Source organism: Parasteatoda tepidariorum, chromosome 1 (genome assembly GCF_982258835.1).
Source record: "Parasteatoda tepidariorum strain Cologne lab strain chromosome 1, Ptep-v5.0, whole genome shotgun sequence".
Lineage (NCBI taxonomy): Eukaryota > Metazoa > Arthropoda > Arachnida > Araneae > Theridiidae > Parasteatoda > Parasteatoda tepidariorum.
In genome coordinates, this window is record NC_141755.1 from 90,248,731 (window position 1) to 90,266,740 (window position 18,010).

General features: G+C 28.5%; 1 protein-coding gene across 1 annotated transcript; it reads left to right on the top strand.

Annotated features, from left to right (window-relative positions):
- The first annotated feature begins 7,907 nt into the window (after positions 1–7,907).
- Positions 7,908–17,208, top strand: LOC107457237 (uncharacterized). Its single transcript, XM_016075349.4, has 6 exons — positions 7,908–8,065; positions 10,319–10,374; positions 12,795–12,896; positions 13,786–13,821; positions 16,177–16,203; positions 17,051–17,208. Exons 1-6 carry the CDS (start codon positions 7,966–7,968, stop codon positions 17,063–17,065), a joined length of 336 nt encoding a protein of 111 aa, XP_015930835.2. The 5' UTR covers positions 7,908–7,965; the 3' UTR covers positions 17,066–17,208.
- The last annotated feature ends 802 nt before the right edge of the window (positions 17,209–18,010 follow it).

Consider the following 18,010-nt stretch of genomic DNA (forward strand, 5'->3'; position numbering starts at 1 on the left):
ACAATTGAAAGAACAAATGGGTTTTTTTGCAGTCAAAATTAACCAAGCAAATAAAACACAAACCTATTCAGTATATAAGACTAATAAAATGGAAAACAAAAATTGGCACAATCTGTACCCAAATTAAGGAAACTGGTTGCTTTTCCAGCACAGCAGTTGAACAAGAACCTGTCAGTCAGAGAAAAACATGTGTATTAGGGTGTATGATTGCCTCTAACAGCTATTCAAACCTCGCATTTGCGTTTCATATTGTTTACCAGGGTTTTTATCAATCCCTGGGGCAACGGCGCCCACTCTTGCACCAACCCTTACGAAAATTTAAGGTACATTTGAGGTTGTTTTGAGGTATCGAGGTTGTTTTGAGGTATGTATGAGGTATATTTGAGGTTGCTGAGAAAACAACCATAAAAATTATAACTCGTAAAGGTTGTACGGAGATTGTTTTGCATGCACTTCAGCTCATTTTGAAGTTGATTAAAATTCACCTCAAGTCAACTAGGCTGATGATGTGATTTTTAAGGTATGCCAGGTTGTTTTTTTGACACTTGTAATAAAAGAGGTATTTATGAGGTATAAAAAATTTACCTTATTTCAACTATGGTATTTATGAGGAATAAAAAATTTACCTTATTTCAACTGAAGAGAGTGGGATATTTATTGAGGTGAAAGAAGTCATTTTATTTATACCTAGGCTCACTTTGAGGTTGTTTTAAATACACTTCATATCAACCAGACTGATGAAGTGATTTTTAAGGTATACTAGGTTATTTTTCTGACTCTTGTAACAAAAGAGGTATTTATGAGGCATAAAATTTTTTCTTTATTTCAACTAAAGAGAGTCAGGTATTTATTGAAGAGTATGAAGTCATTTTAGTTATACTTAAGCTTATTTTGAGGTTGCTTAAAGTACACTTCATATTAACTAGCTCACTTCCCAGAGTTTCGTACGAGCCGGCGAATGGCGTGTGTGTTGACAATCAAAAGTCTATGCGAAATTCAGTAAGTGTGTTAGAGATTATTAATTTAGTTTTATCACTTTTAATTAAATATGCTTCAATTTTCAAACTTAAATTTTATTATTTTTGTTTTAAAGACGAGTTCTAATCTTAAATAATTTAAGTCGGAGGATATTCTTGGAGGCTATTGTTATAGGCTTAGTAATAAGAGAGAACAATCGGAATATTTCTCGTCGCTGTTTAGGGTAATGTTACTGGTGAATCGTTACAGCAGGTTACGCACAGTATATTTTATTGTTTGCCATTTATTCAAATATAACTTTTGTTTCATTTTGCTTAAATTAATTAATGTAATGGTTGATAACAATAGTTTGCCTGCTATTTAATAATTGAAAACTAGTAACTATGCTAACTCACTTTTTCATGTTTGAACACAAAAATGCTATTTTTCACTACATGTTATTTTTCGAAATTAACCCATGTTAATTATTTACTAATCAGATTGTTATTAATTATTAGAATATTAAGCAGAATTAAATAAAATTTGATTTCAAGTTTATATGACAATTTGTTTCAATGTTATGAGCATTTTTATGCAGCTGTTTATGTTTCACTACTTCAAAAATTAGCGAATTTCGAAAATCTTAAATTTTTTAGAAATAAGTCAGTATTGTTTCTAATGCAATTGTATTGTTGAATTGAATAAAACTCAATTGCAAGTAAAACCATTTATTGTTTGAAAGTTTTATGCATTTTTTTGAATTACATCCCATGGGATATGTTTTTATATTTAAACAAATGTTTGTAACAACTAACTATTAGTTGTATTCTGTTCTGTATTATAAGTTATATAGGAGATATTTCACTCAACTTGTTTTAAAAGTATTATTTCATATCGTTCTCTCTTAGATATTTTCCTCATATAAAATTACTCCCAACTTTAAAACAAATGCTCCTTATCAGCTTGTAATTATTTTTATTCGATTGACTGTAAACAAATGCATAAAAATTGGAACGTAACTTTAAAATTTGTATTAATTAAATGATTGTTGATTCTTGATGACATTGATTAAAAAAATATTGAAATAACTATTTTTTAAGAAACTCTGATGTGATTAACAATAACGGAAGTTCCTTACGAAATCAACATCAAAAATTTATAAACAAAGCTATTAGTTTTATGAAATATGACAAAAAGTTTAAAAATATAGACTAGGCTTATTGAGTTTAAAGATTTGCTAGAAAAAAAGAAAGAAATACTAATTATTAAACTTACAAGTACAACTAATACCAGATGCATTGAAAAATAAAAAGTGTTAAAATTGCATAATAAGATTGGAATTATATATTTGAATTTCTGTAAATGTTGTTAATGGTAATACTGCCTTCAGTGTATTTTATTTTGTGACTGTGGTACCTGTCATGCTTTTTAATTAGGAGGATTGAATACAAATGGCAGAAGTGGAATGCCATTTATCCGAAAACGAAAATTAATTTCATCCAGTTAATTTAAATGATGAAAAAAAGAATTTCTAATATTTTAAAACCTGTTACTATTATTGTAAATATGACTTTCTTACTAATTCATATTTTTTCTTTTAGGTTTCAATACTTCCAATTTTCAACAGGTAGACGGAAACAGTATTTAAAATAATTTTGTTGGTTTGCAAAAACCTGAAATTTTTGTTTTAAATAAAAGTAATTTGAATTTCAGCTGACTAATTATTTAAATTTGCTGTTTTATAGCTTTGAAAATTCAAGCACCTTAGACAACTATCTTCTAAAAATATGAGTTCCCACAAATAATTTTTCTACCTGTAGAATTCGGATAAGTGTCATTTCAAGATGATGTAATTCAATCTATTAAAATAAGAGAAGAATTATGCGTTTGAAACTTTCTTTTATAGCTTAAAAAAGAAGCAATTACTGACTAGGGTATAATATTAAAAGTTTCAGGTTGATAAATGAAGATCTCTACTAGTGAAAAAATATAATGATATACATTATTCTTGATATATTATAGATAATATCTTTATATATATATAATATTCTTTATGTAGTGAGGTTAAAAATTAATAAACTAGGTGGACCGTATAACACCTCACGTTTGGGAATTATTGCTTTTGTAAATATTAAAAAAAAAACAGCTTTAGGTTGAGCTATACAAGCCTGAAGTGTAAAATGTCGCATCTTTGGTTAATAAATTAATGTCCCGCAGTGGACTGATCGTTAAGACACGGTTCTCATCAGATCACCGAAGTCAAGCATCACTGGCTGCGGTCAGTGTGCGGGTGGGTGACCCACTTGGATCAGTCTGCGTAGGGACCGAGGGTGTGCGGTATTGGTCCTCGTTAAACTGTGCTACCGTAAAATGCTCGACTTCACGTGCAGGTCGTTGGGCTACCGAAGCGGGGGTGCCATCCCCTCTGCAGAGGATCAAAATTGTGATGGCATGTCTTCGGATCATCCTCAGGGATGTTTCCCAGACCGTCGCCAATAGCCCATTGTGCAGTTCTAGTGCGACGTAAATCAACTACAACAACAACATAATAAATTAATACTTCTAAAAATACAAAAATATATACTTAAGGTTACGAAATAATAACCTAAGATAAAACATGGAATATATGACGTTAATAAAAAATAACCTTTTCAAGTGTCAAAAAATATTGAGGTTGATTTATAATAACCAGAAGTGTAAAATGTCACACCTTAGGTAGATAAATAAATATTTCAACAACTATATAAATCTACTCCTGAGGTTGAAAAATAACAACCTAAAGTAGCACATCGAACACCTAACGTTCATAAAAATCAAGCTATCCAACGGTTAAAAAATACACTTGAGGTTGAAAAATAATAACCTGAGGTCGAAACTAATACACCTCACGTTACTAAAAAATTACCTTTCGAACTGTCAAAAAATACACCTGAGGTAGATTTAAAATAACCTGAAGTATTAAATGAAACACCCTCAGGTTGTTGAATAAATACTTCCACAAGTGTTACAAAATATACTTCAGGTTGATAAGCAATAACCTATGGCTGAAAATGAAACACCTTAAAGTAAGAAATATATACCTCGTTACAGATCAAAAATTAAATACCTCAGGTTGATGCATATATACCTCTGGAGGTATATTTGCTGTTAACTTTGAGGTATTCATTTGCACCCTTTTCAACTTAACAACGTATTTAAATAACAACCTACTTTATACCTTTGAAAATTACCTCATTTATACCTCGATTTTTTCGTAAGGGTTAATAAATACCTGGCTTTCTTTAGTTGAAATAAGGTAATTTTTTTTATATCAAAAAAATACCTCTTTTGTTATAAGCGTCAGAAAAACAACCTGCATACCTTAAAGATCACTTCCTCAATCTGGTTGATATGTAAGCAACTTTAACCAACCTTACTATAAGCTTAGGTATAAATAAAATGACTTCATACACCTTAATAAATACCTGACTCTCTTTAGTAGAAATAACGTGAAATTTTTATACCTCATAAATAACTCTTTTATTACAAGTGTCAGAAAAACAATCTGGTTTACCTTTGAAATCACCTTAGCAGTCTGGGTTGATATTAAGTGAATTTTAAACAATCTCAAAGTAAGTTTGGTATAAAAAAATAACTTCATACATCTCAGTGACAACCTCACACTTTTTAGTTGAAGTAAGGCAGATTTTTTATACCTCATTACCTTGAAAATCACCTCATCAGCCTGGTGGTTGATTTTAAGAGAATTTTAAATAACCTTAAATTGAGCTGAAGTGCATGTAAAACAACCTCGTACACCTCAATTACAACTTTTATGAGGTATAATTTTTATGGTTGTTTTCTCGGCAGCCTCAAATACACCTCAAAACATTCCTATACCTCAAAACAACCTCAAATATACCTTTTTTTTTTTCAAAAGAAATTACAAAATATTGAAACACAAATTTTTTCTTTTAAAAGTTGTGTTGAAAGCGTTTTTGTTAAAAATACAAGGTAAATAAGGATTTTTAGTTAATAGATTGATTAGCTTTCGTGACTGCGAAGATAGAATTTTGCACTCAAAATTTCAATCCTTTTCCGACTAGCTAGAGTACTGAAATCTTCATTGGTGCTCCGTATTTTATAACAATGCAAGTTTTAATTGGTTTCTGGGCACTACACGGCGTAAGAAACTCTTGTAAAATTACCGCAGTGTACGATAATGTCTTTCGCTACATAAACAATCATTCAGGTTAATAAGACCAAACAATATCGTATTTAAACGATTCATTTGGTAATTTTTTTTCCATATGGTAACCGTTTGCAGAAATTTTGGTTTTGAAAATTGTAATTCCTATTCCCCCATACTTAGTAAAAAATATAAAATTGAAAAGTAAATTCAACCGAATAACTGGTTTTTATGCTATCCTCTAAGACAGTGATTCTCAACCACTGTGCCGCGGCACTTTTGTGTGCCGCCAAATTCTTAAAATGTGCCGCCAAATATTAGAAATGATACAATAAAAATTAATACTCTTTTTATTACAAGTGAAGTTTAAACTAAAGAAAAGTGTATAGATATATAATATTATATATATACTTTTTATAATTTTTCCACGCTTTAACCACGTGAACATCTCTTTGTGAGTGATTGTCTTGTCTCTGACAATCTTAAAATAAGAAGGAAGTGTTTAAATTGTCTTTGACACACAATTTTAAATAATGTTGAAATTAGTAGGAAATTTAATGACTATTAAAATTATTAATTAACAAAGGCTAAAACAAGCTAAATACTAACTTCCAAGCGAAAATAAAAGCTAATCATTAAAGTAAGCTATGCAATTAATAGTTATAAAAACAAATTAACAATGGATAACTAGCAAAAAAAAATAAGCTAACATAATTAGCAAAAAACTAACTAACAAGAAATCACAAAAAATAATAATTAATGTAAAAAAACTAACAGTTAATAGCTATGGAAAACAAGCGAACAATTAATAACTAGCAAAAAACATAAATAACTGTTATTAACTAATAAAAAATTAGTCGAAAGAAATAATTAATCCCTTAATAAATGTGCTTTTGTAGTACATATTATTTTATTTCACATTCAAAACTATTATCACAAACTATTTAACACAGTGTATTATAGGTAATTAAACAACTTTTAAACTAATTTTTTTCATTGTGTGCCGTCAATTTTCGAAATCTTTAAAAGTGTGCCGCCACAAAAAAAAGGTTGAGAATCACTGCTCTAAGATATAACAAAATTACCAAATTGTACCCATTTTGAAGTTTTCTCCCGTATAAGATTACATTTTATTGTTTATTTCACAGCGGCCATAGAGCCGGAAACATGGTAGATTTGACCATATTCCAGTAGTTTTGGTCATGCTGTTTTCTCGTTGTAAAAAGCAGAATTTATCGCTATATTATTCATGAAAGTAATACATCATCAATCCAAATTTTTTCTATTTTCGGACTAGCTACTTTGCTCAAATTTCAATTGAAGATCTGTGCCTGATGACAATTCAAGTTGCAATTTTTCATAAATAATGTAAGGAAAAATGTATCGCCAATAGAATTTTTGGACATTTTTTGACGCTGAGAAATAAACAGACATAGAACTAAAAGGAAGAAAATCATAAAATAAAGCAAGAATTTTAAAAACTATGTTTTCAAGTTGACTAAAAAGGAGAAAATAATTTATATTTTATCAAACTTAAAACAAAACACTTGCATATATAGATAGAATAACTTAAGTTATTCATTTCTATCACTATTGAAAATTCCCCTACTTCCCTCAAAAGTATATTTCAGCCCTGGTTTCTGCTACGGGTTTTTAAAACAGGTAAAATTAAAATAAAATTATTATTTTCTTTTCAGTTTGCTTAAAAAACATAGTTTTTAAAATTTGTATTTTGTTATTGATTTTATTTTTTGTTTACAGAATTTGTTTATTTGAATGAGATCCAAAATTAGTTAGACTTAATTTATTTTAAGTGCATTTTTTTTATTATACTTTAAAAGCTTTAGTATATCATGCCTCAAAAAATAGTTTCCTTTTCTGCATTTTTTTTATACGCTCCCAGTAAAAAATTTAAAATTTCACTACTTATATTTCAAATCTTAATTAGCTTTTAGTAAAAGATTAAGCATTTCACCACGTATCATCTTAAATCTTAATTAGTTTTTAGTGAAATATTAAATCGTTCACTACGTATTGTCTCAAATCTTAATCAGCTTTTAGTAAAATATAAAAAATTTCATTACGTATCATTTGAAATTTTAATTAGCTTTTAGTAAAATATTAAGAATTTCACTGCATATCATTTTAAAATAACAAGCTATTTGTAAAAAAAATAAAAATTTTACAACGTATCATTTTAAATTTTGACCTAATTTTAATTCCAGATTTATTCACAACACCAAAGGACCAGAGTGTAATTTATCAATTTGAGTCCTTCGTGATTTAGGTATTGACTGAAGGTTCAGTTGAGTATTTGAGCAGACAAAGAAAAAGATATTTCGTTTTATAATAAGTGTAAAATCTGACTTGAATACAAGGAAAAAGGAACTTGCATATATATAAAGGTATTGTCTATTATAGGAAAATAGAAAATATAAATGAAAATAGAAAATTGTTTATAGATGTTCATTAATTTTTTTCTCTTCAAATTTGCATGTTTTTCACAAACTTGCTATGAAATATTACACGTCATTCTCTTGTGAGGTGTTTTCTTTTGCCAATGATTTGGAATTGTAAAGAATTCCTAAAAAAAATTTTTTTTGCTTATTTGTGTCAATGGTAACTTCCTTTAGAGCATTTTTTATAACCCCTTGCCAACAATAAAGTATTATTCCTAAAAGAAGAAATATTAGTTATAGCGTGATAAAAACGTTACATCACAAACAGATATAGTTTTGAATTTTTTCCTTGTTTCATCATATATAAAATATTCATGTTAAATTTTAAAATTATTACACACTTCGAAATCTTTGAGTTTTCAAGCAAACTTCGTCACAAAAATGTCTGCACTTATCCTTTCAGTAATTTGCTTGATATTTGTCGCGGGAACACTCTGTGCCGGTAAAGATGTCGACTATGATAAAATGAAAAGTACCATGTGTAAGATTTGAAAATTATTTCTATTTTATTCAACAAGCCTCTGCATACTACTAATATCTTATGGATACTATTTGTTAGGGTTTCGATTAGAATTAACTAATTAAAACCATCGATTTTCTGTATAATTTCAATCATTATTTTAAATCATTGAATCAACGATTTTAACTAAACTTTAATAAATAACTTATGCAATCCATCCACCAGGGTTCCGATTTGAATCAACTGATTAAAATCATCGATTTTCTGTATTATTTTAATCATCTTTTTAAATCATTAACTCAACGATTTTTCCAAAACTTTGATAAGTAACTTATGCTTACCATCTACCAGGGTTTCGATTTAATCACCTGATAAAAAACATCGATTTCCAGTATTATTTTAATTTTTTTTTAAATCATTGACTTAACGACGAGGCATAAACTTTCATAAGTAACCTATGCATACCATCTACCAGGGTTTCAATTTGAATCAACTGATTTAAATCAGCGATTTTCTCTATTATTTTAATCATATTTTTAAATAATTCATTCAGCTATTTTTAATAAACAATCCTTTTTAACAAGTAACTTATGCATACCATCCAACAGGGTGCCTATTTGAGTCATTTGATTAAAAGCAGCTATTTCATTTATTATTTTAATCACTTCTTTTTGTTAAATCATTGATTCACGATATTTAGTAAGCAATCCCTTTTTAATAAGTAACTTATGCATACCATCCTACAGGGTGTCGACTACAGGGTGTTCAACTATCTTATTAATCATTGTTTTTACTATCCTATGGGTATTATCTACCTGTGGGTTCCTTATTGAAATCAGCAATTTCATTTATTATTAAATCATTTATTTCTTATATTGATAAAAAGATGTAATAAATTATTATTTTCAACTATCTTATTAATCATTGTTTTTACTATCCTATGGGTATTATTTACCTGTGGGTACTGATTGAAATCAGCAATTTCATTTATTATTAAATCATTTATTTACTTCAATATTGATAAAAAGATGTAATAAATTATTATTTTCAACTATCTTATTAATCATTGTTTTTACTATCCTATGGGTATTATCTACCTGTGGGTACTGATTGAAATCAGCGATTTCATTTATTACTTTAATCCCTTCTTCCTTTTCAGTTATTGATTCAGCAATATTGTGAATAATTTATTTTCATTTAGTGACTAATGCATATTATGTAAGAAGATGTCGATTCAAATCAACTTATTTAAAGCAATGATTTAATTTATTATTTTAGACTCGTTGTTTTTTTTAAAATCATTGATTTAATAACACAATTCTCTATATTATTAAATAATTCCTTTTCATTTTGCAACTCATTTATCAATCAGCTGATTAAAATTGGCGATGTCATTTATTATTTTTATCACTTCTCCTCATTTAAATCTTTAATTTTTACAATTTAGTTTTAAAAAAATGACAAATGAAATAATTTGTCAGAATTTTAACGAGATTTTAAGAATAGATAACATTTGAAACTTTCTAATTAAAGAATTTAGTTGAAAACTTATTAGTACTTTTAACCGACGAGTACTTTTAACCAGGAGAATGGTGTAATTTATTCTAGCTTTTATGTTTAAATATCTTAATGCAAATAATAATATTAAAAATGTACTTAAGTTATAAAATTTGGTTATAATAATAAATAAAATAAAATTATTTGTTTTTCCTTCATTTAAAAATACAAAAACGGGAAAATTATATAAAAAAATATACTGGTCGCAAAGTTTTGAACGCCATTGTATTTCTAGTGCACTATAAAAATTTCCTGATAAAATTACAGTATGAAGTACCGGCACTTTGGGCTCATCATCCATAAAATCCATTTTACTGTAACATCTATTTTTATCGCGAAATAATAATAAATTTTTACAGCAATATTTATTTAATTAGAGTGATTCAGTGATTTTACGGAAATGATTACTGTAAAAATTACGGTATATAAGATTTTTTGTTCCTAAACATATTCCGGTAAAAATTTATTTTACAGTAAAGTAACGGTAATTTTCACCATGATTTTACAGTTGTGATTAGTAAAAAATGATGATATAGTAATTTCAATATTGTTTGGGAATGAGCATAAGGAAAAGAGAATATTGTATGCAATAATACGTTTAATGAATGTAGTCAAGTGTTCACATCTATTATGTGTTTCAGTGTATATTTTGAAAACATTTGCCTGATTTGCGTAATTAACGTTTTTGAGTTCTCATACATTTAATGACATTTGCAGGTGTTGAAAAGGATATGGAGAAAATTGGCTGCATGAAGAAAAATCTTGGACCATTAGTAAGTTGCATACTCAGAGTTTATTTTCTAAAAACTTTAGGTAAAAAAAAAAACTTTTTCTTATTCTGTGCATTTAGAGTAAAATGGGTTTACTTAACGCAAGAAAGGCCTTTAAGATTAGACAAATTATTTTAAGCCCCGATTTCTCTGTAATTGATCAGAAACAACATGATTCAATCGGCTTTGATTACACTTTTTCCCCTTAAAAAAGGCTTTGTTTTCTGCTCGTTCCATTCTCCCACCCCCAGGATTATTTTACATTCATTTTTGTTCTTTTTTTCTTCTTTAAAGTAGATATCTCTTCAAAAGAAAAAAAAACATAAATCATTTTATGACATAATTATTATACTATTAGGTAACAGCATTTTCTTAGTAATTGTAGCAAAATAAATGGTTATATCTGAATTCAAAGATTATTTAACAGTACTTGAAAAAAATTTAAAAGAATACAAAATGCTGGACATAATAAAAAGAAACTAATGAAAAGTAATTTTACTCGTTAGCGAGACTAATATATAATTATAATAGTTATAATGGGAGAAGGCTTTTCTCTCTCTCAAGTAAAGTTTTCTTTTAAAAACTTTTTAAAAAATTAATGTAAAAATACTTAAATTCACATCTGAGAAAATCTAATCTCCCTTTTTCTGCTTTCCTACTCCTTTTTTTTTGTTGCTATTTTCCACACCAATTTAAGAGTGAGCATATTAATAAACATCTCCAGAAAAATAAAAAAGTTTTTTTTATAACAACAGAAAGTATTCATTATAGAAAACATAAGAGTATGAGAGAAAATTTGTAAAAAGAAAGATCTTAAACTTTCTAAAACTTCAGCTCCATAACTTTGAAACAAATTGGAATTTATAAAAACAACAACTCGAGTTAAATTTTAGAAAAAAAAATCAAAATTCAGCTCTTTAGTTATATTTTTGTCAGCTACAAAGCGCCCGGCGTGATATTTTTTTTAACACGCATAATTATTAATAATTCTCAAAATTACTATCGAATGTAAAATTTCATTATTTCCTCATAATCCTAGTACATTTTCTACACACTTTCGTTGTTTCCACTTTCTAAGTCTTACAGTTTTTGCAGAACTAAACTTAACAGCTGCGTCGACTTATACCATATTTTTTAATAAGCTGGGAGGAGACACTCCCTGTTCGCTCCGCTCATCAACGCTGGATAATTGCTCCTTATTAATCATTGTTCTTTTCTTTAACGTCAGTATTTTCTACAAGAACCCCAAAAAATTTTCTTTTCAAAATATACGTTTATTTCAGCTTTATGTAAGAACATTTTGTCAACATGTTAATCCTCAGGAAATGGACGATTAAGTGGATTCGAAAAATAATCATCCATGTTTGAAAAAATTTTTGCATCGAATAAGCACCGAATTAGCATAAAATTAGCTTAGGAATAAGCATCGGCTCTTATGATTTTTTTTACACAGAGAGATACTACTTTACTTATGTACTTAGATTACTACTTTAGTTTTAATGCATCCCCTATATATGTTTTTTTAAAACAGCTGCGTCGAGTTTTACGATTTTTTAATCAGCTAGGAAGCAGCATTCCATTTCTACCTAGTTAGTTCAAATTTTATATTTTAATACTTGATGCTCCATTCTTTAAAATGATATGGAAATTTTTATACCTTGAAATGAATTTATAAATTACAAAAAACAATAAATTATAAAAAATAATAAATAATTATGATAAATAACATATAATCATTCAAAATTATTTTTTGCATGGAACTATCTTTGAAAAAAGGAAGCTTATAATTGTGTGCGAAAAATGTTTCGACTTACTGTGATGATATAGCGAAAAAAGCAAACAGTAAAATTAATATCTGCTCTGCTGACCAACTATGGGGACTATATTTTCCAGTTTGCGACTACCACCCCCTTAATTTTGAGTGTATAGGTTCGATCCCCACCGGCCAAAGACTCTCCGTGTAGTAAATGGCGACTGATGCACGTTAAATCCGTCGAGTCGTAAAGTCCTCCATGTTCCCATAACAAATCAATACCAATCCAGAAGACAAGGAAACTACTGGATCAGTTCAAAATCACAAGGCTACGGAGTTGAACATTAGTAGTCGTAAACCCGAAATTGTGTCGGCTGTTCAACGACGGACAAAAAAAAATTTAAAAATATCTTGAGCGTCAAGAAAAGGCATGTTTGCTCAGAGAAAGTCCGCTGTTTCGTCTAATTCAGTAACTTAAAATATCGCCTGCACTAATATATTTAAGGCTAAATTCTTATACCATTAAAATTAAGTCCCAGTCCATGAAAATCCAATTGTTATATCAAAAGTTATTTACGACGTTCACTTTTAATTTTATCTTACACACGAAACTTTGCTTTATTTTCTGATGGTGTTAGATTTCAATCTTTTTTTTAATTATGTTTTCCAGATCGACAAAATTGAGGGCACAGGATGCAAAGAACAGGCACCAGTTTGCGGAAAAGAGATGGAATCAAAGTTTTGCGAATCCTCTGAAGAAGAACTGAAAAGCGTTTGTAGCAATTTAATTTAATATTATCTTAGATAGTTTTTAGGGTAATAATTGTTACTACCATTTAATTGGAAGAATATAGTTAACCTCTTTACAGTGAGAGCAGAAAAAAAAGAAAGGGAGACCGCTTAATAAATATGAAATGTGGTCTGCTAAAATTCATATAATCTAAAACCAGTATAAATATTTAATATATATATTACTCTGAATGACCGAAATTGGTGATTGTTGACAGTCACATAGTCGCTTTGTCATAATACTCATTTGAGTAATAGTTTTGTTCACGTATTATTTATAAATATTTGCCTAATTAATTTTCATAAAGCAAAAAATTACCCTTCTTTTAACCTATAGAACCTAACTTTTAACTAACTGGAGTAAGAGTCGAGTTAAATTTTTCAGACTACGACTCTTGCAAAATTTTCTTCAACTCCGACTTCACAGCTCTCCTTTAAGCACAAACATGAGATCCAAAATTTTATTAAAATGAAGAAAATTCAAGTCAAATTCAAGTCAGTGTTGCGTAAATTAACGTCCGAGAATTTACTTAGTAAATGCAACTTAAAGTACTTTGCTGGGTTTATATACCTGCAAGTGACGTCATCGTTCGTAAATTGTGACGTTTGTCGATTCAAAAGCCTATCAGGTTCGACACGCACACGTAACGTCGTCTACAATCACCCAATTATATCTGATTTAAGTCACATAATCGTAAATCATAATCACTTCACTTCTTCTTCAGTTGCAAGTACCCGATTGAAGACAAGAGCTTAATAAGTACTACAACAGATATTTTTTCGTTATTCACGTAATGTTTCTGGCACAACAATTTTTTTTTAAATTTATTGTTCTAATATGTTGCATTAATTTCGTTTTTTTAATTTTTTAGTGCTGCGAGTGCCTGCTGAGTAAACTTGAGGGTGATGTAAGTATTGTTATTGTATAAAAACTTATACGTGTTTTACTCAAACAATACCAGGCCTTAGTTTTTTATGCATTGAACAAATGGATATAGAAAGACGTGTTGTATCAGAGTACGTCATTCATAGGAGCAGAGTTGTTAAACTGTGTGCAACCTTGACGAAGTATTCCAATTACGAAACATGATAGCTTAAAATATATATTTAATAAACCAACAAAACATAACAAATAACATACTACCTTTAAGTAGCAAAGATTAGCGATGAGCATCTATTAGTAACGTATTTATATACTCTCTGATCGGTGAGGCAGCGCCGCTGTTCAGCAACTACAGGCAGTCGTCATTAGTTCGCTAATAATGATAATGATGTTGTTAATAATAATAATAATGACGTAATGTTAATAATGACAGTAGATGACGTCGGCTGACATCACAACACTATACAGCGCAGGTTAACAGGCGTTAGTACTTTTGAGGCGAAAAAAAAACTCATCCGTGAAGTCAATAATTTTCAAACTCTTATAAAATTTATTTCTAAAAATATTTTTTTCGTTTCAAACTTTGTAACAATTTCTGGATACTAATTTTAAAAACTTAATTGTAAGAAGATAATAGTAAATATAAAAAAAGAAAAGAACGAAACATTCATCTTAGCTCCGAAGAGTTTTTAATTTTTTATTCCTTATTTTTATTTTTTTTAATCCTACTTTTCTTTTAAAGCTAGTTCTCTTATAGCTAGGGTTAGTATTTTTGATATTGTTCTTATCCTAACATTTGAAACATTCATCTTAGCTCCGAAGAGTTTTTAATTTTTTTATTCCTTATTTTTATTTTTTTTAATCCTACTTTTCTTTTAAAGCTAGTTCTCTTATAGCTAGGGTTAGTATTTTTGATATTGTTCTTATCCCTGAGTTTTTTCCAACTGTAATTCCCTGATTTATATAAATGTTTTGTGCTTGTTTTCATACTTAGTTTTTGTTATTTAATCCATAATAATTTTGGATTAAATTTCGGATTTATAATAATTCTTGGATTAAATTTTGAAGACCATCTAGAGGCAATAAAAACAGCTTTAGTCAGTCAACTTCCATCTTTAATGATAACGGGTCATTCCATGATTCGAACATTAATTTTAAGTGTTGGTTGTTCTTTATCTGAGTATGTTCTACTTTTATGCATTAATCAACTAATTGATCTGTACTTTTGTCATTTTGATAATACTATAAATAATTTTTGTGTTAATCGGCCTAACATACTTTAACAAGTGCCAGCTCTTGATTGGCTAACTCATATCAGGAAATTATAAGTAACAGATACGATTTATTATGGAGTCAGTAACAGTGTTTCTAATTCTCTAGAATATAATGTGTAAATAAATACATAATCAACGTTTTTCATTATTTCTGAATCTAAAATATAATAAAAAACAAATGTTTACAAATTTAATGAAATAAATGTTATGTAATAAAATGCAAAATGTAATAAAGTGCACTATCAACATTAGTGGTTAGCTATCAAATACAGAAATAGATGTACATTTTTTCTTTAACTGGAATAAAAAATAGAAACAAATCTCTCATTGTCTAGAAAGTATGCAAGTAACTGATTTCCTGATAAGATTAACCTTTTAGTTTCTTCTGGTACTGATCAGTTAAATTTCCAATGGGTAACAGGAATCTTTTTACATAATTACATCGGAAAAATGCAAGAAGTGTTTTTATTTGTTTTTATGCAAAACTATTGATAGATGGGTTAAGAAAGGCAATTGAAAACTAAACGCAAATCTTGTTGTAAGAAATGTTTGAAGGAGGCGGCGAAAACTCCTATTTCTCCAGTATAAATAATTTATTTAAACAACTGACTAGTCTTGTCTGTTTTTAGACATTTAGAATTACAAATATTTAGAACAAAATAAAGAGACTGCAAGTTGCAAAGGTTTGCCCGGTATCTGAATTTTTTTAAAGTACTAGCAAATAGTCTAGTCCGTTTTTGAGACATACAACTTTGCGAATCATATAAAATTAAGTAAATGAATTACAAAAAAGAGTTTAGTAAATATAATTATTTTTACTTAGTTTTAAATATTTTTTTTTATGTTCCTCAAAATTTTGAGAGCAAAGTCGGGCCCAATTAATACAAATATTATCAACATCAATTAAAAAATATTGGTATAAGAATATAAAAACTAAATTTTCAGTATTTAAGAAAAAAAATTTTGACTGAAAAATAAAATTCTTATTTTTTCTTTTGTAATGCAATACAAATGAATAAATGAGCAATTATTAACTATAGTATGTTAGAAATAAATTAATAAAATGTTTTAATATAGTATGATAAACTAAATTTTTTTATTCACAGGATTTGAATAAATTTAAGAAAACGCAAGTAAGTAAAATGTTGCATTTTTGTGAATTTTTATTTCCTTATAACGATTTTTAATGGATGTGTTTTTATTATTTTTAAACAGTTGCACATATTTATATGTCTCATAATACTGCTGTTAACTTATCAAAGTTCGAACACATTCTTGAAGCTTTACAAACGCATGTATTATTCTGCATTTTTTAATCTTTATTATACTTAAACAAATAATGAGTATGGTGAAGATATTCGTAAATTAAGTCCAACTCATTTAAAAATTAAAGAACCATTAAAAAGATTGTTTCTAATTTCTTCATAAAACTGAAAAGTGTTTAAATTATATATTTACCTTGCATAGCAATATTTATGTCTTAGTTTGAGATTAGAACCTTTAACTATGAAAATTTAAAGCTCTTAAAGAATTTTCTATTAATAAAAATAGTATTTTTTCTTTTTAAACATAAATATAAATAATTTTAAGAGCAAAGTAAATGTATATTACAATATTTTTCAAATTTTAAATAGTAGTTAAATAGCATTTAAATTATAGTAGTTAGTTTATTGTCTTTCAGCTAAGCTATTTTATTGGTAGAAAAACCAAAGAAATACTTATAAAGTGAAATGCATTCAAAATGTTTACTTTTTTAAAAAAATTTAAACCATAATGCAAACGGGTAATATTAGTGTTTGAAAAATTTATCATTTTTTTAGATGTGTCGAATAATAAGCTATACAAAAGCAGAATAAATAAATAAATATAAATTAATTATTCTTATTAAAAAAATTACGTATTTATTCTTGTTCGACGCAGGATTTTGATTGACATTTTTAATGGCATTTCATATTAAAATTATTATCGTTATTCTTTTAGGAATGCCTATCGTAAGGAGGAAGGAAAAATCATTAAATCAAGTCAAATTAAGATCAAGAAAAATCATCACAACTGTTAAAAAAGAAAAAGAAAACTACCAGTGTATTATTATTTGCTTGATAAAAGTTTATTTTTCAATAAAAGAAGATTAAAAACTGAGATACACTGTGTAGTATACATCTACCACTACAAAAATACAATTCCAATACCCTAGTATATAAGACATATAAACTCGTTTCTATGGTGTGTACCTTTATATAGATGAAGGTTGACACTGTCTCCCGCAACTGTTTGCGAGGCCGGATAGCCTGGTCGGTAGGGTGCTGGAGCTTCCGAGAGTTCGTGCTGTTCGAACCCCGCCGGCCGAAGACTCCCCGCGTAGTAAAGTAACTGATGCACGTTAAATCTGTCGAGTCGCAAAAGTCCTCCATGTTCCCATAACAAATCAAGACCTCTGGGGGTACTGGATAGGAGGTCGATCGTTCTCTAATTCAGGTCAAAATTATGATCTGTGGATGTATCAATGAGTCCACCCTATAAACGGGTGTGACGTATGGTGTGGCAGAAGTCGAATTCTTGGCCATAGATGGCTCCACTGAAAAACAAGAACAATCACACTCACTCTGCCTAAAACAGGCATACGTTAACTATAACTGTTTGCGTATTTTTACAATGAATCGTGTTTCTTTTTTATTAAAGATGCAACGATTTATCACGAGAAAAAAATACACTTTTAACATAAATTCTTATAGAGTAAAATAAAAAGAAAAATGCACTGGGATTATTGTTCATTTTCATTACAATCGTTTATAATTAAAGATGCACCCAGCAATTGCATGGTACTTGGCCAGATTTTCATTACCCAAACTCAGTAAAAGTAATTTCACTACTCTGACGGTGCCCGGTACAAAGTCTCAAGACTTTGTTCCGGGTACCCGTACTCGGCATATTTTACAGGGT

Bases quoted from the DNA above. Each gene is read 5' to 3' on its own strand.
- LOC107457237 (XM_016075349.4), top strand. From the start codon at position 7,966: ATGTCTGCACTTATCCTTTCAGTAATTTGCTTGATATTTGTCGCGGGA. The intron at 10,375-12,794 runs GTAAGTTGCATA...TATGTTTTCCAG, and splicing joins AGAAAAATCTTGGACCATTA to ATCGACAAAATTGAGGGCAC. The intron at 12,897-13,785 runs GTTTGTAGCAAT...TTAATTTTTTAG, and splicing joins CTGAAGAAGAACTGAAAAGC to TGCTGCGAGTGCCTGCTGAG.